The following is a 23,901-nucleotide window of genomic DNA, read 5'->3' as shown; positions in this document are numbered from 1 at the left end:
CCTCTTAAAGCAGTCACCCGATCAGCTGTTGGTTTCTCCACTATGGAGGCCACACATGTTGAGCACCAGATGGACTGCGTATTGGAAGCTACGTTAGCAACACATGCAAACTAATTGCTGTTTCACCTTAAAGGCAGGGGTTCCCAACCTGTGGTCTGCAGACCCCTCTGTAGGAGCCTTGTTCAATTTCTGATACTTGGGGTTCTTCTGGGAGTCAAAAATGACAAGCAGTCTTAATTCCGAGATTTCATTTTGTTTCAGAGTACTGTCATATAGATACTAAGCAAACTAATGAAAAGCTGAGAAACTATGCTTAGAGGGGAATTAATGCTAAGTGGTGTAAGATGGCACTTCTGAAAAATCTATCAGTTTTATAGATAAAGAAAATTCCTTGGATAAGGATGAATTAGTTAATAGGCTACATAATTTTAAAAAATACATCATGTGGATAATGTGCCAGTGAGTGTGAAAATAATGAGTCTGTTAAAATGTACAAATGCTATAAAAAGTATTACTAAAACAAACCAGTGGTTTCTAACACCTTGGTTAATGGTGGGGTCCATGGTACAACAATGGCTGCCTTAAGGAATGCTTTTTATACCTGTGTTGGGGCAAAATGATTGGCCTTGACTAATCAAGTGTTCCCTTTGGCTTGCCCTTTCTTCCATATAAAACTAACTTGTTTTCTCGCTTTCCCAGTTCAAATGGAGCGTCCTTGACTTGAAGCATTTACTGTCTGTTCAGTGTTTACGATTTTTGTTGCTTTTGTACCAGATATCATGGTTGGCACATTGTGGGCTGAAGGGCTTGTTCCTGTGCTGAACTGTTCTCGGTAAAATTAGGTTGAGTACAGTAGTTAATTTTTAAAATTACCCTTAAATCCTTTGTAATAATTCATTGGCTTTAATTGTGACATGTAGCGTCATGGTTGGCGCACTAATTCGCGGTGCAAGTTGTAAAATCGATCATTGGGCATCAGAAGCATGGTGACACCTGCGGGCTGTGTTGGTCACTGATTGCAAATGATGCATTACACTGTGTTTTTCGATGTACATATGATAAATAGGCACCATTGTTATGTATCTTTCACAAAATTTAGTCGGATGCAAAACTTATCTATCTCCATTGCAGTTTCATTTTCCATCCTAATGAATGCTCCTTTTGTCTTGTTTTTCTTTCACAAGGTATTATTAGGACCACGTCGTAATACTGGGGATCAAAGAAACATGGGGCTTGGAGCTGGTGTTGCAAAAGGTGCCTGTCTGTAACTCCGCACCCTTCAGCTTGCCAGGAGACCCACGGTGGTACTTGAGAGTAGGTACAACTACTAACATGCTGTTGACCGTATCAGGATGATTGGATGCTTATGATGGCAAAAAAACAGGATGCTCGGATCCCAAGTTACAACATCAGTGTGGTGGGATTGTCTGGGACAGAGAAGGAGAAAGGCCAGTGTGGTGTTGGCAAGTCTTGCTTCTGCAATCGATTTGTACGCCCTAAAGCTGATCATTTTCATCTTGACCACACGTCGGTGCTCAGCACCAGTGACTTTGGGGGCCGCGTTGTTAACAATGACCATTTTTTGTACTGGGGCGAGGTAAGTAGAGCAGTGGAGGAAGGAGTGGAGTGTCGAATTCACGTGGTGGAACAGACAGAGTTTATCGATGATCAAACTTTTCAGCCTCACCGGAGCACTGCTCTGCAACCTTACATTAAACGTGCGGCAGCAACCAAATTGGCATCTGCTGAAAAGTTGATGTATATTTGCACTGACCAGTTGGGTCTGGAACAAGACTTTGAACAGAAGCAGATGCCAGAAGGGAAGCTCTTAATTGATGGCTTCCTCCTCTGCATAGATGTCAGCCGGGGTATGAACAGGAACTTTGAGGACCAGCTTAGATTTATCACGAACTTGTATAACCAAATAATAAAAACAAAGAAACCTATCGTGGTGGTGCTGACAAAATGCGACGAAGGGGTGGAGCGATACATCCGTGAAGCTCACTCCTTTGCCATGACAAAAAAGAACCTCCAAGTGGTGGAGACGTCAGCACGATCAAATGTCAATGTGGAATTGGCCTTTAGTACTTTGGTGCAGTTGATAGATAAAAGTCGGTCGAGGCCTAAAATAATTCCATATTATGAAGCATTAAAACAGCAAAGTCAACTAATAGCTAATGCAAAAGACAAGTATGACTTCATCATTAGCCAGTGTGTCATCCATTATAATGAAAGTTGGACAAATGCCACTAGGAAAATGCATATGAAAAATGAATTCCTGGAGTATGTGCATCTCGAAGGAACCCCAAAGGCCAAAAAACTGTTCTTGCAGCACATTTTAATGCTCAAAGAGAGGCACATTGACCACTTAAAGAACAAGTACCTCAATAAACTTGTGCTAGCGCTTGATGCCCTTTTCCCTGATCTGAATGAGATTGAGAACTTGAACTGGACCATGGCACAGCAGAGGTTGAAGACCAAGCAGGATTTTTCAGCCTGGTTTGTTGTGCTGAGTGAGACACCCTGGGATAAAACTGATCATATTGATAAAATGGATGACAACCGGATTCCATTTGACTTGCTGGCTGGGAAATGTGCTGAAGATCAATTTAGAAAGCATTTAGAAAAACTGAAGAATGAAAGAAAAAAAGATGAGATGAGGAGGGCCTTTAAGGAAAATCTGTCATCGTCGCCCTTCATAACTCCTGGAAAACCATGGGAAGAGGCTAGAAGTTTTGTTATGAATGAGGAATTCTATCAGTGGCTCCAAGAGCAAGAATACCAAGATATTTACAGTAGACATCAACGCGAGATTATAGATAAAGCCAAGGATCAATTTCAAGAACTGCTTTTAGAATATTCAGAGTTATTTTATGAATTGGAGTTGGATGCCAAGCCTAGCAAGGAGAAAATGGGTCTCATCCAGGATGTTTTGGGAGATGAGCAACGATTTAAGGCACTTCAGAAACTGCAAGCTGAACGAGATGCTCTTGTGTTAAAACATATTCATTTTGTATATCATCCAACCAAGGAGACATGTCCAAACAGTCAGAACTGTATTGATAGCAAAGTTGAGCAGTTGTTGGCTGCAAAATTTTATCGATCTTCAGATCGAAGCCATCTGAACTCTCATTCGGACTCTAATGCTGACAAGCTGAACCTTGTACTGCTTGGCAAGGATGGACTTGCACATGAACTGGCTAATGAAATTCGAGTGTTGTGTACGGATGATAAGTATGTTCTTGAGGGGAAAATGTATGAGCTGTCATTGCGGCCGATAGAAGGTAATGTGAAACATCGGGTTAATTCCTTTCAGACACCAACCTTTCAGCCTCACGGTTGCCTTTGCCTCTACAACTCCAAAGAATCTTTGTACTACATAAAAGAGAGCCTAGAGAAACTGAAAGGATCAACTTTGGACCGAAAGGACAATCATTTAGCGCAGCTGCCTCTAACACTAGTTCTGGCTTACAAAAGGGAGAGTGGTGGAGAAACACTACAGTCGTTAAGGAACCACGGCCAACAACTTGCCAACAAACTGCAATGCCTTTTTGTTGATGTAACTTCTCACAGTGTGGGTTCTGGACGAAATTTCAGTGAACTACAGATCAATCAGGCTCTGAAAGGCTTATTAGACACTATGAAACGTAATTTGAATCTCGTAAGCTCTTCCCCAAGCATTAAAGACTTAACTGATGCAGATCTCCGAATAGTCATGTGTTTGATGTGTGGTGACCTTTTTGGTGTGGATGAAGTTCTCCTGTCCATTATTCAACCTCATTTTTGTAGTTCATCGCAACCTGGGAACAGTAATTCAGCCATGCTTGAGTTACCAATTGGAACAACACGTAAGCGTGTCGAGCTATCTATTCTCTCCTATCATTCCTCTTTCAACACAAGGAAAAACCAATTAGTTCATGGGTACATTATTTTTTACTTAGCAAGACGCAAAGCTTCCTTGGCCATGCTCAGAGCTTTTTTGTCAGACGTGCAGGATATTATTCCTATTCAGTTAGTGGCAGTCACTGACGGAGCTGAAGGAATGGAGAGCGATGTGTCGCGGGACCAGGTTGAAGAAGGCCAAGAAATTGCTCAAGAGATCTGTGGAAAATTCACCAAAATAACTGGTGGGTATTCCTTTCAGCACAATGTGGAGATCTTTGCCCCATTTTTCAGAGATGCAGCCGAAAAGAAAACCATTGTTGAAGCTTCACACATGTACGATAATGCGGCCGAGGCATGCAGTAATATGGAAGAAGTGTTTGGCTTTTCTCCAAGGCCCAGCTCACCCCTCAACAATTCAAATTGCTTTGATTATGATGAGGATGTTGAAGGTCCACCACCTTACGTTGCACTACGGGATGAAACTTCCGGGACTCCAGGGATCAAAGAGCAGTCCAAGCTCTCTGTGGACCCTGAGGGGAACGAAAACTACTTGCTGAGCAGCACTCTTAGCTCTTTTGAGAGGCTAAGTAACAAAGTACCTCCTCCAGTAAAACCAAAGCCGATGGTACATTTTGACAAACTGGTGAAGAAGATGGATTCCTCTGAGGGGAAAGAACCAGGAAGCAAAGAAATGCAGAGAAAGTCTTCAACGGTTAGCTGGGCGCCTTCTGACGATGGGTCCTTCACCTCGGATTATGCAGAGCCAATAGACACGTTGGTAAGACCGAGAGGGGATGAAGAGAATATCTACTCGGTACCGCATGACAGTACCCAGGGTAAAATCATAACCATCAGGAATTCTATTTCTGCTAAGTCGCAGTCGAACGGAAGCGGTAATGGATCCGATAATGAGATGGATATTAGCTCCCTGGACCGTCAGAGGAAACTTTCATCCGTCAGCAAACCATCGTTGTACAGGGATCGGTCCAAAAAATTAGGCAAGTTTGCAAGTTATCGCACAAGCTTCAGTGTTGGGAGCGATGATGAACTGGGGTCCTTGTCGTCACAGAAGAAAGCAGAAGCTGATTCATCATTGCCCAAGGGAGAAAATTCAGCCAGTACTTACGAAACAGATGGAGATGAGTCAAAGCGAGGGAAGCTCCTTCGTAGCTTGAGAAGGCCAACATCAAAGGTAAGATGCTTTCCTTTTTCAGAATTCTTTCCAAAAATTTGAGCAGAAGTACACAGACTTATCCTTAAGGCAGGGGTTCCCAACCTTTTTTAATGCATGGACCCCTACCATTAACCAAGGGGTCTATGATCCCAGTTTGGAACATCTGTCTTAAGGGAAGGGGTACTGGATAATGTTAAGGTATCATGTCTTGCCCTATTAATAATTAGAAGATTATCCCCAGCTTGGATGAGATCTGTCCTAGGTTACTATCTGGAATAAGGGATAAGCAGGGGTTCTGATGGAGATTTTCGTTAGCCATAGATGAGGTGCCAGAGGATTGGAAGTTAGCTAATCAGAGGTGGCTGGCAAGTGTTGTGTATTTGTGGAGAAGTAACTGAGGAAAAGTGCAAAGGAGGTGAGATGTATGTATGTTTGGAAAGGCAGAGACCATAGGTAGTCTGGCTTTGTGGGGAAAATCCAGCCCCTGTAATATGAATATTTTGAGGAGATGAATAGAAAGGTTAATGATGACAGGTGATTGATGTTGTCATTGTGATCACAAGGTGTTTGATAATGTCCTGTATGGTAGGCTGATCTACAAGGTTAAGACCATAAGATATAGGAGCAAAATTACCCAGTTCAACCCATCGAGTCAGTTCTGCTATTCTGTTATGGCTGATTTATTATCCCTCTCAATGCCATTCTCCTGCTTTCTCCTGTCAACCTCCACCTTAAATACTCCCAAAAACAGTCTGTATAGCCACCTATGGCAAAGAATTGCACAGATTCACCACCCTCTGGCTAAAGAAATTTTTCTTCACCTCTGTTCTAAGGCTGTCTGCCCTCGTCCTAGACTTCCCGATAATTCTTCCTCATCCACTCTACCCAAACCTTTCAATATTCAATGGGGTGTGATAAGATAGTAATGGAAGAATGCTTTTCCTATTGGAAATCTGTGGTCAGTGGTGTATTTTAGCAATTGGTTCTATGGTCTTTGTTGCTTATTATATAATTACTAAATTTGTGGATTATAGCAATAGTTCAATGTTGTGGACAGCAGCGAATGCTATCTACGGCTACAGTACATTATAGATCAGATGGAATTTATTCCTGATAAATGTAGAATGATGCAAACTGGGAAGTTTTGATTGGGCTAGCTCATATTAACCCACGAGGCTTTAAGGAATGCTATTGAATAGAGTAGGGTTTCTCAACTGGGGTTCCACAGAACCCTAGATTCCGCAAGAGTTTGTTATTTTAAAAAAAAACATTTTTTGAACTTTGCACAATGTGCAGTGCCCATTAGCAATTTCATTAGAGTCCTCTCAGCCCAGTATGGCAATGTGCAGTAGGACCGTGTTTATTTGTTTGAGTCCATTTCAGTTTTTGACATGAGATAGTGGAGGCCATTGATAATTAGTGAACACTGTATTGCACAGAGGGAATGAATACTTAGCCAACCTTTTTTTTGGGAGCGGGAATGCCAGGATAGTTAAGCTTAGCTTTCTTGAGAAGTGGATGGGTAGGCTGATAATTGGTGAGTGCTGTATTGCACGGAGGGGAGGATGGTAGGCTGATAATTGGCGAGTACTGTATTACACAGATTGCATTCCATTGCAAGACCATGAATTCCAATGGCCAGAGTCAGAATCAGGTTTATCATTTTTGATGTCTGTTATGAAGTTTGTTGTTTTACATCGATTCTATTGTATTTCTTTGTTCTACTGTGAATGACTGCAAGAAAATTAATCTCAGGGCAGTATATCTTGACATGTATTTTGATGATAAATTTACTTTGAACTTTGAGAAATCTGATAGTGGAGGGAATGAAGCTGATCCTAAAATGTTGTGCATGTCTTCAGGCTCCTGTACCACCTCCCCAATGGTAATAATGAGATGAGGACATGTCCCAGATAGTGAAGTCCTCAGTGATGGGACTTCTTGAGCTACCTCATCTTGAAGGTGTCCTCAATGGTGGGAAGACTGGAGCTTTTTCCAATCCTGTGCATTAGTGGCTCCATATAAAATAGTGATATAACCAGCTAGTGGTAGAATGCAACCAGGAAATCCCTAGATTTGACCAGTAGGCTCAGGATACTTGGCTTTAGTCCTAGTCTGAAGAAACTTGCTGGCACTAGTGAAAGTACTCATAAATTTGTAAAGAGCTGATGTTTCTGGAAAATCTCTGACCAAAAGATCATTGTGGCCAATCAGATGTACTGTTCCTCAAGCAAACTTTGTGCTCTGTGTACTTTCAAAGTAGTTTTAAAGAAGTGGATCGCTGTATAGAGATTTGACAGAAGATGTGACCATCAGCAGTGGAGTGAATAGAATGGGCATACTTGGCCACACTGGAAGTTCAGTGATTCCATTTAATTTCAGAGAATGTATATGGTTATGCAACCTGAAATTCTTGATCTTCGCAGAAGTCCATGAAACAGAAGAAATACCCCAAAGAATGGATGACAGAAAAACATGAAAACCCCGACCCCCCCCCCCCCCCAACGCACGAGCAGCAGCAAAGCATCAACCCTTCCTCCACCTGCCTCAGGAAAAGCATTACCCCCCTGCCTCCCCTAGCCCTTTCTAGTTTCCATACCAGGGATGGGACTCTTACAAAATGGTGAGGCCTGCTTGAGCTTGGCAGTTGGGCTGTGTCTTGATGGAGACTCTCCGGCTCATGGGAACATCACGACATGTAGTCTGTCCTGCCAACTAGGGTTTCAGTGAGATCACCCCTTGTTAATTACTGTAGCTGGTTGTGACAAGGCAACTCTCTCGCCCCAGGAATTAAGACTAGTGAATCCTTTGGAATTCCTCTTGTCAGATGCCTTTCTTACATACAGGGACATTGCTTGTGCACGGTACTTCAGCAGTGCTCTGTTTCTGTAACAATAATTGTCCTATTTTGAATCTTCAACCGACCTGTGAATAACGGCAAATATGCATCACTTGCTGCATCTGCCTGCTAATTTTTTTTTTTTGTGACCCGTGCCCGAGCCCTTTTTATTGTGTGGCCTTCCAGAAACATCTTCTCTAGTTGAAATAACGGTCTGCCTTTAGAATTCCTCGCACATTCAAGATTCAAGATTGTCATTCATCGGTATACAGATGTGAAGGAGAATGAAATCCAGATCTGATGCAGCCTAAAATAATCACAATAAGCAGAGAGAACACAATAATATAAACAGAAAAATTATATATACTTAAGATGAGCAATCATCAGTCTATGTATATAAGTGACACTAGGTATAGGGCGATTCTGACAGGAAGTGATGAAGTGGGGAGTGTTGTGTGATGGGTAAGTGGGTGGAGGTGTTCATTAGCTTGATGGCTTGGGGGAAGTTGCTGATTTTTAAGTATATATCACCTTGACGGTGGGGAGGAAGGTGGCAATGATGCATTGGCAGTTTAATTACCCGTTGTAGAGCCCTCCTGTCCGCAGCAGTGTAGTTTCCATCCCGTACAACTTGCTCTCTCTACTGTGCATCTGTAGAAAGTTGTAATAACCTTCACCCGCTTCAAAAAGTATAGGCATTGGTGAGCTTTCGTGACTGAGGAGGTTGTATTCTAGAACCATGAGAGACCGTGCGTGATTTGCGCTCCTAGGAGTTTGAAACTGCTTGTGGTTTCCACTGCTGCGCTGCTGATGTAAAGGGGGGGGGGGGGGGGGTGTGAGTTCTCCTGAAGCTGATAATCATCTCCTTCGTCTTGTTGACATTGAGGAAGAGGTTATTTGCTTGGCACCCGGCCTCGAGCTCTTCAGCCTGCTCTCTGTGGGTTGTCTCATCATTGTTGGCGTGCCATGCTACATCAGTGTAATGCGCTGGATCTATTTATATATTTACTTATTGAGATACAGCGTGGAGTAGGCCCTTTGAGTCGAGCCGTGCCATCCAATGATCTCCTGATTTGATCCCAGCCTAATCGCAGGGCAATTTACAATGAGCAATAACCTTCCAACTGGGACATCTTTGGACTGTGGGAGGAAACCCACGCAGCACGGGGAGAACAAACAAACTCCTTACAGGCAGCTGGTTTGTAAAGTGTTGTGCTAACCACTACGCCACTGTGATGTCCATAAGCTTCATTTGCCAAGAGCTTACCCACTCATTCAAGCTATCATTCAAACTATCTGCGTTCACTTCCAAAGTCCTGATAGACCCTTCAAGGTCATGTTTCAAGTCGTTTCAAGTCATTAATAAAAGTTGTAAATTAAGATAAAGATTAACTTTGTCACATTTACGTCAAATCATACAGTGACGAGATTGTGGCAAATTAAATCAGTGAGCAATGTGCTGGGCAGCCTGTGAGTGTGGCTCTGCTTCCAGTGCCAACATAGCATGCCCACAGCTTACTAACCCTAATGTTTGGACTGTGGGGTGAAACTGGAGCACTCTGAGGAAACCTGTGCAGTCACAGCAACAGGGATTGAACCCATGATTTTACAGCTGGTGCTGTAATAGCGTTATCCTAACTGCTATGCTATCATATTAATTATCAATTAAAAGTTGATGGACAACAATTATTTAACTAGCAACTAAGTATATTCTCATAGCTTTAAAAAACCCCACGTTTCTTCAGCATCTTCTCTGCAGTAACCAAGCTTCAGTTATAAAATCATAAGGTATAGGAATAGAATTAGACCATTTGGCCCATCAAGTCTTTGCCACCATTTCATCATGATTGATCCATTTTCCCTCTCAGCCCCAATCTCCAACCTTCTCCCCGTATCCCTTCATGCCCTGACTAATCAAGAATCTAACGACCTCTGCCTTAAATATACCCAGTGTCTTAGCCTCCATAGCCACCTATGGCAACGAACTTAATCCAAGTTTGCATCATTCCCCAATATTATGTGCTCTTGTACACCAGGCTTTTATGTGGCAAATTGTCAAATATTTTCTGAAAATTGAAATACTCCTCATCTATAGGTTTCCTTCAATCAATTCTGCATATTAAATAAATCAAAGAACTCCTAACAAATTTGTCAAACATGATTTATCATGCACAAAACCATTATGATTTGGTTTGATTACATTTTTTTCTAAATATCTAGCAGCTTTTCTTGATTTGTTGACTTCAAATTGCCAGTAATGGATATCAGAATAACAAGCCTTCCATCCATTTTTTTTTAAAGAAATGAAGTCACATTTGTGATTCTCCCATCTGCTGGTATCTTCCTTGAAATCAGTGAGTCTTGGAAAAACTTCAACCATGGTTGCACTGACTCTATGACTGCTTTCTATAAAATCCTTAAAGTCATTGGGACCCAGACCACACTAAGTTAATCTCTTCCTTTTTATATCCATAAATACCTTGCTGTTTGCTTCTGATTTTGTCATATTTTCCCTCCATCAATTTCTTCCTCAATCTCCCACTGTTGCTTTTTCTAAAATTTCCAATTGGTTGTATTTATTTATTGAGATATAACATGGAATATTATTCCAATATTATACCTCTGGTCCTTCAAGCCATGCCACCTAGCAGTCCTCCGTTTTAATCTAAGCCTAACCACAGGACAATTTGCATTGACCCAACTAACCTACCATTGGCAAACAAAATGCATTAGATCCCGATGACGGGTCTCAGCTAGAAACGTCAATTGTTTCTCCAGTTTTTTGTGTGTGTTTCTCTGCGTTTCTGGTATCTGCAGATTTTCTTGTATTTGTGAACTTGACCAACCAGTACATCTTTAGATCATAAGATAAAACCCGTGCAGTCACAGGGAGAATATACAAACTCCTTACAGACCGCAGAGAGTATTGAACCTGGATTACCTGTACTGCAAAGTGTTGTGCTAACCTCTATGCTACTGTGCCGTACCAATTCTGTGTTGTTCCACAGTCCCTTGTCACTTTATATGCTTTAGTCCTTGATTAAATATTTTCTTTGACCTCCTTTGTTAAGTTAACAGGATTTTAGCAGGCATGTTCCTCTTTCTCCTGGGATCTCCTTTTCTAATTAGGATAAATTTCTGCCAAGTGTTTTGGATTAGCTGTTTAAATATCTGCTTCTGCTTATCCTCTGAGCTGGGTTTTGGTGTGAAGTGGATTGCATAAATGGTATTGGTTATGGACCCTAGGTTTTTTTGCCCTCAAACTGCATCTGAAATTTTACAATATTTTGATCGCTTCTCCCTAGAGGATCCTTAACACAGCATGATTTATTAATCCTACTTCATTAGAAGACATAACCAAAACTAAACTAAGCTGTTTCTGGGGACGTTCTATAAGAAGCAGTCCCTGACAAATTCCGCAAATTCTCTTCTGCTCTGCCTTTGATGGTTTGAACACTCCAATAAATATCACCCGTACTGCATTTCTGAGCTCATCTTTCTTTTGATATCTCCCTGTTTATACTCTGTCCTATTGAGAGGCAGTGTTTGAAGGGAGGTGCTTGAATGGAGCACCTCTGCTCCCTCTGCCAAAGGCAGAACTTCCGGTCCATGGTCTCTTGTGCCAAGGTGAGGCCACCCTCGGGGTGGAGGTAGCCATCTAGGTAGCCTCCAACCTGAATAACAATTTCTTCTCATTTAAGAGAAAAGAAAATCCCTCTCCTTCTATTCCCCACCCTAGTCTCTTATCTCTTCTCACCTGCCTGTCACTTCCCCCTGGGTCCCCCCCAACTTCCCTTGTAATCCACTCTCCTATCAGATTGCCCTTTACTTTTCCCACCCACCAGATTTCACCCTTCACCTTTGAGCTATCCTCCTTCCCCTCCCTCCACCTTTTTATTCTGGTGCTTTCCCCCTTTCCGGTCCTGAAGAAGAGTCTCGGCCCAAAACATTGACTGTTTATTCATTTCCATAGATGCTGCCTGACCTGCAGAGTTCCTGCAGCATTTTCTGTGTGTATCTGTTTGTTTGTTCATGGCTCCTTCTAACCCCCCCCCCACTCCCACCGCCTGGTATTTGTTACTTCCATAGAAACTGATAGCACATTATCCATTGCATTTATTTCACTCAGCACCACGCTGATTCCTTGATGAACAAAACCACCTTCAACTCCTTCCCTCTTTTGGAATATGCCGTTCCCAGTGCTTGGTCACCTTGCAGCCATATCACTATAGTAGTATTGTGAAATGCCTTGATAACCTGCTCAAATCCTGATTAAGTTGGAAGCCGCAGCCCTGTTGGGAGCCAGAAGTGCTAACTGCGGAACCGAGGTAATATTTGGTTGCATTAGCACAGCATGTGGGATCTATTGAGGGAGACAACATTATAAGTGTTAAATAGCAGTTGCCTCTGTTAAGAGAAAACATGCAAGTTTTTCTAACTGTTCTAAGCTAAGCTTTAAAATAGTACTGTACAAATCAATAAATAACATGAAGCAAAATGGGAAAGACGTGAGTACATTCTGAATTTTACTTTTGAGGTGCACTAGCAATTTTAAACACCACAATGTGAATTTCAGCTACTTCCAACAGCTCAATAACTTAGCCTTTTAAAAAAAATCTTAGTGTACGTTCCATTTCTTTAATGTACACAAGGTGACTGTTTCTAGCTTTCTTTTTTGGCCCAGGTTCAAATACATAAGCCTCTATCTCCAGTCAGCCAAGGCTCCCAGACCTTGCCGGTTTTACCTGTCTCCCTAACAGGAGCATGGACTTTTGATAGAATGCTATTTAAAAGGTCTTTCCTTTTGATCAGGTTTATTGGGGGGGGGGGGGGGGGGGCTACTGCGCAGGACCAGAAGAAGTTGCTGAGGGTTGTAAATTTAGTCAGCTCCATCTTGGGTACTAGCTCTCAAAGTACCCAGGACATCGTCAAAGAGTGGTGTCTCAGAAGGGCAGCATCCATTATTAAGGACATCCAACACCCAGGGCATGCCCTTTTCTCACTGTTACTATCAGGGAGGAGGTAAAGGAGCCTGAAGACACACACCCAGCGATTCAGGAACAGCTTCTTCCCCTCTGCCATCTGATTCCTAAATAGACATTGAACCCGTCAACACTGTCTCACTTTTTTAATATATTATTTCTGTTTTTGCACGATTTTTAATCTATGCAATATACATATACTATAATTGATTTATTTACTCATTTATTTATTATTAATATTTTCTCTATATTATGTATTGCATTGAACTGCTGCTGCTAAGTTAACACATTTCACGACACATGCTGGTGATAATAAACCTGATTCTGATTGTAATATATATGACTCTTCATATGGTGCTCTCCCTGATTTCATGAAATAGCTTGCCCTCTGCATTTAATGTGAAACAGCGCAGAGCTCTGCTGATCTCTGAAACATGTGTGATATGTAAACATCAGAAATGCTTTGCATTTGGAGAATAACAGGTTTATATAATTTCAGTACTGCGTCCTGTATGCCTAGAATTGCCCATTTGCAATGTCTTTTGAACTTGTCTGCCTCAGTTTTAGGTGCAGAGGTACATACATGAAGCTCTCATCATGATCACAGGTTTATTACTGGATCGGGGGAGGGGGCTGGAATACAACAGTCTCCTTTTGGTATTCCTGGATAATGGATAGCAGAAATATCCCGGTTCTAATCTGGAGCCTCTGCACATTATTCACCATCTAACATTTCTGCTTAAGGTCATTATTTTTTTTAAAGGGTGCTGCCTAACCATTTTAAAAACAAAGTCCATATTAATTGGTAATGCTGTTTTGACCGATGACAGATGGGCAATGCATTTATTTATTGAGAGATTCCATGCGGAGCAGGTTCCTCTGGCTCTTCGAGCTGCGTTGCCCAGCAACCCGCCTACTTCACCCTAGCCTGATCCCAGGACAATTTGCAAAGGCCAATTAAGCTACTAACCAGTTCGTCTTTGGACTATGGGAAGAAACTGGAGCACCGTGAGGAAACCCACACATTCCACAGGAAGGACATGCAAACTTCGCGCATGAAATGCCGAAATTGAGCTCCAGACACCCTGACACCACGAGCTGTAATAGTGTTGCACTAACCGCTGCGCTTTACTCCCCTAAAGAACGAACAAAATGAATTGCAGCAACTCACTTTAGGTAGTGTATGGTAGGTTGTAAAGAAAGCTTTTGACCCATTGGCCTTCAAAATTAAAGTATTGAGCAGTAGAGATGGGGCGTTTTGTTGAAGTTCTGTGAGGCCTAATTTGGAGTATTGTGTGCTGGTTCAGTCACCTGCCTACAGGACTGATCTAAATAAGGTTAAATGAGTACAGAGAAAATTTACAAGGATTTTGCCAGGTCTGGAGAACCTGAGTTATAGAGAAAGATTGAATAGGTTAGGACTTTATTCTTTGGCATGTTAGAAGTCTGAGGAGATTTGGTAGAAGTATAGAGAATTGAAGGGTATAGAGTAGGCTTTTTCCATTAAGGTTGGGTGGGACTACAACCAGAGGTCATGGGTTAAGAGTGAAAGGTGAAATATTTAAGGGGAAACATTTTCCACTCAGAGGGTCATGGGAATGTGGAACGAGCTTCCAGCGTAAGTGGTGCAATTTCAATTTCAGCATTTAACGGAGGTTTGGATAGGTACATGGATAATGGTATGGAGGGCTATAGTCCCAGTGCAGGTCCATGGGAGTAGGCAGTTTAAATTGTTCTGCATGGGCTAGATGGTTCAAAAGGGCCTGTTTCTGTATTGTGGTTTTCTATGATTCTTAATTAATGAATAAGAGTATATTTTCCAACTGCACAATGAAGAATAGATGAATATAAATAGTGTTTTTAATCTGTTACTTTTACAAGTCCTGATTAGGTGACCACTGTCACCATGCAGACAATCTCTGGAGAGTATTGATAATGGCGGGGGTCATTGTAAAAACCCGTCTTGTAAGCACACTGCCCAGAAGAAAGCAATGGCAAACCACTTAAGTAGAAAAATTATGCCGAGAACAATCATGGTCACCATGATCGTCCATGGCACAAAATGATGATGACTTTTAGAGAGTGGTTATCAGCATTGACTTGGGAGTTGCTCAGTGATGTCTACTCTGTCTAGTTGGAAGTGCAGTCTCCATCTGAACTTTTTGAACCATTTGCGAACCTTATTTGTTTGCTATAGTTCATAAGCTCTGTGTTTACTTTCTTGAAGTGAATAGTTTTTGTATTCTTTTCATGAAAGTCCGGCAGTGTGAGGGTGATTACTGAAGTAATGCTTGGGGTGATGTTGAACTGGCTGAGAAGAGTTCCCAGGTTCTGAATTGGTTGATAGTCATTACTGATGAAACTATTCGCTGAGTGTATAATCTCACCAGTAACACAAGACACAGAATTTTCTCAAAAGTGTACTTCCTCAGAATTTTTAACTTTATGATAGACCATCTGAAGCTGAATGCACCTATAGTTTCAGACTATTTATATCATGTAGGAGTTGGGAGGAAAAAGAAATTCACTTTTATTGAATACAATGCTTTTAATTGCATAATGATGCTGACACTTTGTAATAGTTCTACTAAGCTTGAAATGTTTTGACGTTTTGGTGATTTTGGTTATTACTCAGTGTCTGAGGTTTGTCGCTTAAGTGTCCAATAATAATCAGTCAGCATTGATAGATTTTAGTTGCACAGATACCATTTCTCCATGACTGCAATGTCCTGGTGAAACCTTCCACCATGCTCGTCACTGACAGCGCCAAGATTTGCAGGGAAGAAACCTAAATGAGGATGCAGAAAATAAATCATTAGTGACATGTTGCACTTAATGGTTTTGTATGCTTGAAGTATGTTGTCAACCAGCTGCTTGTAGTTGGCTAGAAAATTTTCAATAATAACATGCGTTTTTCTCCAGTCCCACTAGATGCTCTTCAAATTGCCTGTCCTTGATGACTTGACTTGTGGACAATCAAAAATGCACAACTTAATGTTGACATCAGTTATTCTGGCTTGAATTAGGATTTGAAATAACAAATATAGGTGATTTTAAAAGAAATGGTGCTTGATCGGGAATTTTCATGGTGATTTTCATGATCAGCAGCCTAAAATCCATGAGATACGCCCAGAAGTATTCAGGAAGCAAAATCTTTGTTGTCTAATGTGACTTCTATTTTACCAGACGTTTTCTCTTATTCCTTGTCTGTAAAAGAATGTTATTTTAAAACATCCAGACACACAAATTAGGTTAAAGCTAGTTTTAATTTTAATCTGTTTCTGATGAATACCTTTATTATATATTACACTAAATATTGTCGCCGCCCGTTCACCAGTCTGTTAAGAGCTCTGAAGAATTGCAACTGAGTGCTTTTTATTTGAATGTGGTCTCAGAACAAAGATGTGTTTGGAAAAACAACTACTAGAATCTGCTGGCAAGCCCGAGGTCTCTCAGAAGATTCCAAATCTCAGCTCAAACTTTGTGCCAATAGGATCGCTGCAGTCCCACAGTGGAACGCAGAGATGCAAGAAATAGAAATAGACTATCCGCCCCCTTAAGCCTGCTCCACTATTCAACGATCACAATGCTCTGATCATTGGCCTGAGCTGCACTTTCCTGCTCATTTTCCCATAGTTACTGATTCCCCCGCAGACAAAAAAAAATCGCATCTCAGCCTCCCGCATGCTCCCTTAGCGGGGTTAGTTCAACTGACCTGCGTTTTGTAGCTGAAGTTGACATTGAGTTTGCATGCTTTGCTTATAGACCCGGTTGTTTCTGTCTGGTACTGGATAACGTCCAATCCCTAAGAAATAGGCCTCATCATTAGTATGCATGCTAGAAAGATTAGAAGCTGGTTGAAACAAAAGTGTTTGCTCTGCGATAGAGGTGGTTTAAAAACTATTCAGGTGGTTTGATAATTTGAAAGCTATTAGCTGTGGCCCCTATCAAATTCATCGATGCACTGTGTGCTCACCTGCAAGGTCAGCTTGCTGTGAAGGGTATTGTGTGACTCTTGGCAAAAGTAATGAATCACAATATATGCACGGGGAGACTTTCGAAGTTGGCATCTGTGTTAATTATTTGACTTGAAGTTGAATTGCCCTATATTGTACTGTCATGGGCAGACACCAGTCATATGGATTGCTGACACACACTCCATCAGCACAGGTAGAATATAGAGCTGTGTACTTAGCCCCCTGCTCTGCTCACTTTCTACTTATGATTGTGTGGCTAAGTACAGCCCCAATATTGTATTTGTTTGCTAATGACATCGCTGTTGTGACAGGTGGTGACAAATTGACATATAGGAGGAAGATTTTTTTCAAATTTTATTTCTAGAAAATTTTTCCCCGAACCCTTGAGTCAGTGTCAAAATTATGTAAACTATAGCTTACAAAGCATAAAATTATCCATAAAATAAAACCAAACGTGGCAGAAATATATATTAATGTAATTACCAAGTGTCTATTAGACCTCTAATAACAGAAAAGACTACCATTCAGCAATATACTTCACCACTATATTCACCACAATTTGCCCCCCAGGAAATCTAAATATTTGCCCCATTTTTGTGCTTGGATGTCCAATCTATCAAACTGTTTGTAAGTTATGCGTTCAAAAGCTGCCACTTTGGCTATTTCTGTGACCCGCTCCTGAAACGACGGTCCCCCCCAAGTTCCTCCAACCTCTAGGTATAATTTGTCTTCCTACCATTATACTTGTCTGGATCCAATTTTGAGAGTGTTTATCCCCAAGTAACCCAAGTGTGTCTCCCAAGACAAAAAGTCTGGGGCAGAAAGGGAGTTGAATATCTGAAACTTCACCAATATACTTGTGTATCATAATCTAAAATTCTTGAATTCTGGGACAGGACCAGAGTGCATGTACTAAGTCCCCTTTATCCGCCTCACAGTGCCAGCGTTCAGGGGTATTTTCCAACCCTAATCTATGTAACCTTGCTGGAGCCCAATAGAAACGTTGTAGGATCTTAAACTGAATAAGGTGCACCCTCAGGGCTCTTGACGTTATTTTGACATTTTTGCAGATCTTGTTCCACTCTTTTGTCTCAAAAGTCACAATCAGGTCTTTCTCCCGTGCTCTTTTAAGACCCAACAGAATTTTGTCCCCAGAAAGATTGGAAGTCTGAGAGGTGTCACAAGAACGACCTCTCACTCAACATCAGCAAATCCAGAGCTGGTTTTGCTAGACACAAAGCTTTTGCTTCCCATATACTTTTAGTTGTATCTTGTGGATTTTGGGCTGGTGATCATGAAAATCACCATGAAATTTCCCTATCATGCGCCGTTTTTTGAAATGGTCTATATTTTTTATAATTCATAACTTAAGTCAAATATTGACTATAGGAAGAAGAAACTGGAGGCTCATGAGCAAGTCTTCCTTGGGGAGACTGAGGTGGACTGTGTCAGTAGCTTTAAATTCCTTGGCATTAACAAATCACAGGATCTGTTCTGGGACCAGTTCTTAGAAGGCATGACAGTGTCTCTACTTTCTTTGAAGTTTGTGCAGATTTGGCATGTCACCGAAAGCTTTGACAGCCATCTATAGATGCACGGTGGAGAGTAATCTAATAGGTTGCATCATGGTCTGATATGGAACAAATGGGGGAAAAAAGACCTGCAGAATGGTGTGTATTTACAGAGTGTATCACAGGCAGAGTCCTTCCCACCACTGGGTATATAGTACATAGAGCATTACAACAACAGAGAAGCATCCATCATCAAAGACCTCTGCCATCCAGGCTTTCTCACTGTTACCAATGGGCTTGGGGTGCCACACCACCAAGTTCAGGAAGTTCAAATCATTGCCCCTACAACCATCAAGCTCCTGAATTGGTATGGATAACTTCATTCACCACTACCCTGAACAAGATTCTACCATCTACAGTCTCACTTTCAAGGACTCTTAACAACTCATGTTCTCAGATTTATTGTTGTTTGCCCAGGCAAAAGTTTGTCCTTGCACCTTGGTGTTTACCGGGATTGGTCTGTTCATGTTATAATGGTTTGTAAAATTCTGTTGTATTTCTTTGCTCTGTTAAAAAAGTTTCTTAAAGTTCAAAGTTCAAAAGTAAATTTTATTATCAAGAGTACATATATGTCACCAGAAACAACCCTGAGATTCTTTTTCCTGCGGGCATACTTAGCAAATCTATAGAACAATAACTGTAAATGGGATCAATGAACAACAAACTGCAAATATAAATAAATAGCAAGTATGAAAGAACATGAAATAACAAGATAGAGTCCTTGAAGTGAGACCATCGGTTGTGGGAACACCAGAAATAGAATGAGTGTAGTTATTCCCTTTTGTTCAAGAGCCTGATGCTTGAAGGATAGTAACTGTTTTTGAACCTGGTGGTGCGAGTCCTGATGTACTTGTATCTTCTACCTGATGGCAGCAGTGAGAAAAGAACATGGTCTGGGTGGTTGGGATCTCTGGATGCTACTTTCCTACAACAACATTTCATTTAGATATGCTGAATAGTTGGGAAGGCTTTACCTGTGATGTACTGAGCCGAATTCACTACCTTTCGTAGGATTTTCCATTCAAAGGCATTAGTGTTTCCAGAACTAGATCGATTTTTTTCAGTCAGTCGATACACACCGTCCGCTACACACCTTTAGAAGTTTGACTAAGTTTCAGATGTCATGCAGAATCTCTGCAGATATCTTGGGAAGCAGAGATGCTGTCGTGCGTACTTCGCAATTGCACTAACACCTGCACTTGCGTGCCGGGTCCTCTGAAATAGTAACATCCAGGAATTTAAAGTTGCTGACCCTCTCCACCTCTGATCCTCCAATGAGGACTGGCTCATGGATCTCTAGTTTCCCTATTAGTTTCTTAGAATGCACACATGTTGCTGAAGGAACTCAGCAGGCCAGACAGCATCTATGGAAAAGTGTACAGTTGACTAAGACTCTTCAGCAGGACAGTTCCTTGGTTTTTGGTGAAATTTGTTAACTTTATGACTACAGTGCAGTGAAATAGATGATTAATATATAGGGGAAAAAGCTGAATCACAGTAAGTATATATGTCTATTAAATAGTTAAATGAATTAATGCAAATTTTTTTTAAAGTATTGAGTTAGTGTTCAAGGGTTCAATGTCCATTTAGAAATCGCATGGAAGCTGTTTCTGAATCACTGAGTGTATGCCTACCTCCTTCCTGATGATAACAATGTGAAGAGAGCTTGTCCTATGTGATGGGGGTCCTTGATGATGGATTCTGCCTTCCTAAGGCACCGCTCCTTGAAGATGTCTTGAATACTACAGAAGATAGAGCTGACTAATTTTGCAAGTTTCTGCAATTTTGCTTCAATTTTATGCAGTACCCCCCCCCCCCCCCAATACCAGACATAATAGCAAACATCTACACTTCATGGAAAGTGACGGTTTAAAAATAAAGTGGCAATTCAGCCAACTTTGCAATTTATCGCAAACTTTTTTTTAAACGTACATCTTAATTTGGAATGCCAGTCACTGACACTAGATATATCATAAAACAAATCATTGTTCACTTTTAATGCTTTGTACTGTGGAGATATTTATTGTGTCAAATTGCTCAGGAACACTTAAATTTAGCAAAGGGCAGGAGCAGAAATGTTTGCCTTTGTAATAGTAAAAACAAGATAAACTTGCTCATGTCAACTTGGCCAAAGTGTGCCAGCTGTCTATTGCAACTGGTCTGGTAATGCTATGTCAGTATCTATTAAAAGGACTATGAATGTTGAGATGAGCTTAAATATATTTGCCACAGAGAGTTAAATAATACAATCTGCTTGTGCAGGGTGGACTATTGGAGGCTCCATAATAATTGAGGAACAGGAGCGTGACAGCAGTGAGTAGCAAGAGCTTCCCAACCTGGGGTCTACAGACCCCTTGGTTAATGGCAAGGCTCCCTGGGATTTAAAAAAAAAGGCTGGGAACCCCTGTTCTATAACAAGGCAAGGATTTGGTTGCTATTGATTGAGCTGTCAAAAAAATGGAGGAAAAGAATTCTCTTTTCCAAAGATGGTCTTAGTATTATTCTTTGCAGGTCAATATTCAATCATGCTCTTGAGAGTTTTTTTCATGGAAATGCACTTAAGAAATTTTGTGTTGCATGCATGGTCCGAGAAGGCAACATATATTGCAGTAAATCTGTAGAGAAACATTTAATTTATTCCCATTTTACGAACACCAATAAATCACTTGTTGGCATCAAACTTATTATGGTAAGCTTAATAAATAACTTCACAAAAATGCTGCTCATTTTGGATATATGTAATGGAGCAGGGTGATGAATGACCTTATGATTTAGTGTTAGCATAACACCTGAATCCCGCTCCTCTGCTCACCAATGTCTCGTATCTATCTAATGTCCAAAATAGAGCCAATTCCATTCTTTCCCTCAAATTTCCGCCTATTTTTTCTCCTTGCCAAACAGTGACAGTTCATTATGCTGCACGTACACTTCACCTTGTCCCATCCCATCTCCTGTTCATTTGAGTATGTTCTTATTCGATTGCTGTTTTACCTGCTTAATAACATTATTTTTTTAATTTTTAAAGTATGTATTTAAGAAAATAAAACATGTTTGACAAGTTTTAGTCCAGTGGCAAAAATAAGCACTCAGTATCTCAACAGTTGTTGCAGTGGCTAAGGGCTTTTGGGAAGCATAGTCATAGAAAAGTACAGCACTGAAACTGGTGCTTTGGCCCATCTCATCTATGCCGAAGGCATTTAACCTGACTACTCCCACTGACCTGCTTCAGGACCATAGCCCTCCATACCCTTATTATCCATGTACCTATCCATCTTCTTTTAAATGTTGAAATCAACCTCTCATACACTCCTTGTGTTGGCAGCTCATTCCACACACTCTCAGCCCTCTGAGTGAAGAGGTTTCCTCTCATGTTCCCTTTAAACTTTTCTTCTTTCACTCTTAACCCACGGCCTCTGGTTGTAGTCCCATCCAACCTCAGTGGAAAAACCCTGTTTGCATTTACCCTATCTACAGCCCACATAATTTCAGATACTTCTACCAAATCTCCTCTGTCTTCTACATTCTAAGGAATACATTCTGAACTTTCCTTATAACTCGGGTTCCCCCAACCCAGCAACATCTTGTAAATTTTCTCTGTACTCATTCAACCTTGTTCACATCTTTCCTGTAGGTAGGTGACTCAAACTGCACACAATACTTCAAATTAGGTCTCACCAATGGCTCATACAACTTCAACATAACATCCCATCTCCTGTACTCAGTATATTGATTTATGAAGGCCAACGTACTAAAAACGTTCTTTACAACCCTATCTGCCTGTGATTATGGACCTGTATTCCCAGATCCCTTTATTCTACCACTCTCCTCAGTGACCTGTCATTCACTACGTAAGTTTAATGGGTTTGGGCATAGGGTTAGCGCAATGCTTTACGGTACAGGCGATCCAGGTTTATTTCCCACTTCTGCCTGGAAGTAGTTTCTATGTTCTCCCTGTGATTGTGTGGGTTTTCCCCTCTCAGCCCAAAGACGAACTAGTTGCAAGGTTAATTGATCATTATAAATTAAGTAAGTTAGGATAAATTGGAGGATTGATGGTGGCATGGTTCAAAGGGCCGTAAGTGCCTGTCCGCGCTGTATCTGAATAAAATAAAAATAAGATTAATAAATTTGTGATCTGCTTTAGTCAGATATTTTGCACTACAGTTTTTGGCTTCCTTGGCAATCTTGCAAATTCTACATATTGCCAAATGAATTAGTAAATACCATACTAGTGTTACAAAATTCTGAAATTCATTTGAAATATGCATAAAATACCATGAGTAATATCAGTAGCACGTCAATGATTTAATGAGGGAATGCTAAATTAATAAAGTTAGTAAATAGAGAACCTTTTTTATGCCATGAAACAATGTCATTAAACAAGGTGTCCATGGACCCCAGGTTGGGAACCCCTGGGTTAGAGCATACAATTGAATTTACTGGTTTGGAAGGCTTGATCGCATTCACTTCTCATTTTCCCATGGCATCAAAAGAGGGCACACCTTTTCTGATTTTCAGAGCATTACCTCAGGAGCATTTGACCTATTTCTATCTAAAGCCTGTCAAATACTCTCCCACCCTGCTCAACATTTTAATTCAACAATTTCTCAATTTGTAACCCATCCACAATCCTGCTGCATCCTGTACTTCAAGTCAAGTTGATTTTTATCGTCATTTCGACCATAAGCTGCTCATACAGTACACAGTCAAAACAAAACAACGTTCCTCCAGGACCAATGTTCATATATGTCAAACTCAAGGCCCGCTGGCCCACGGTGGAATTATCTTTGGCCCGTGAGATAATATCTAATTACTATTAAAGCTGGCCCCAGTAATCGAAGCGACTATGGCGTATGATATGGCTAATGCTGAGTTTATTCAGGTACCAGGTTTTCAGGGTTTTTAGTGTTTATTCGGCAGTCTTCTTCATAAGAAACGGAATTTGTAAAGTGAAACACTTTGTAGTTACAGCAGAGACTGAGACACATGAGAGCAGGCTGAAAAAATGGAGGCAACAAAAGCTGTGTTCGCACGCGTCCGACTGATCCGGCCCGCATGAAGCTGCATTTTGCTCAATCCAGCCCGTGACCTAAAATGAGTTTGACACCCCTGTGCTACATGAAACAACACAAAACTACACGACTATGTGAGACAACTCAAGGCTACCCTAAACTACAGATCTACACAGGACTACATAAAGTGCACAAAACAATGCGGGGCAGCATAATAATTAATTAATAAATAATTTATAGTAAATAATAATACTTTGTTTTTATGCTGAGTGTTCTGTGTCACTTCCTTCATTATAATTCTTCCCCATTTCCTGTCAGTTCTCTTGTACTTGTACAGTTTCATCTGAATCTCCACTTCAAATTTGTGCCGTAGGCTCTGGAATTACTGCTGGAATGAATATTGATTCTCCCGCTTTAAAAAAAATCCTCTTTCTCTCCCTCCCCCCCCCCCCCCCCCCCCA

The 23,901-nt window shown here is 41.1% G+C and overlaps 1 protein-coding gene across 3 annotated transcripts in view; it reads left to right on the top strand.

Annotated features, from left to right (window-relative positions):
• The window catches only part of arhgap35a (Rho GTPase activating protein 35a), a 200,068-nt gene that overhangs the window by 75,970 nt on the left and 100,197 nt on the right, over window positions 1-23,901 (top strand). For all 3 annotated transcript variants that reach the window (XM_073029341.1, XM_073029342.1, XM_073029343.1), the window contains one exon: window positions 1,185-5,077. In XM_073029341.1, coding sequence (XP_072885442.1) covers window positions 1,361-5,077 — 3,717 coding nt within the window. In that variant the 5' untranslated portion in view covers window positions 1,185-1,360. The remainder of the gene's footprint in view (window positions 1-1,184; window positions 5,078-23,901) is intronic.

Source organism: Hemitrygon akajei, chromosome 25 (assembly GCF_048418815.1).
Source record: "Hemitrygon akajei chromosome 25, sHemAka1.3, whole genome shotgun sequence".
NCBI classification, from domain to species: Eukaryota; Metazoa; Chordata; class Chondrichthyes; order Myliobatiformes; family Dasyatidae; genus Hemitrygon; species Hemitrygon akajei.
Note: the sequence above shows the minus strand (reverse complement) of the source record. Positions and strands in the feature narration are given on the sequence as shown.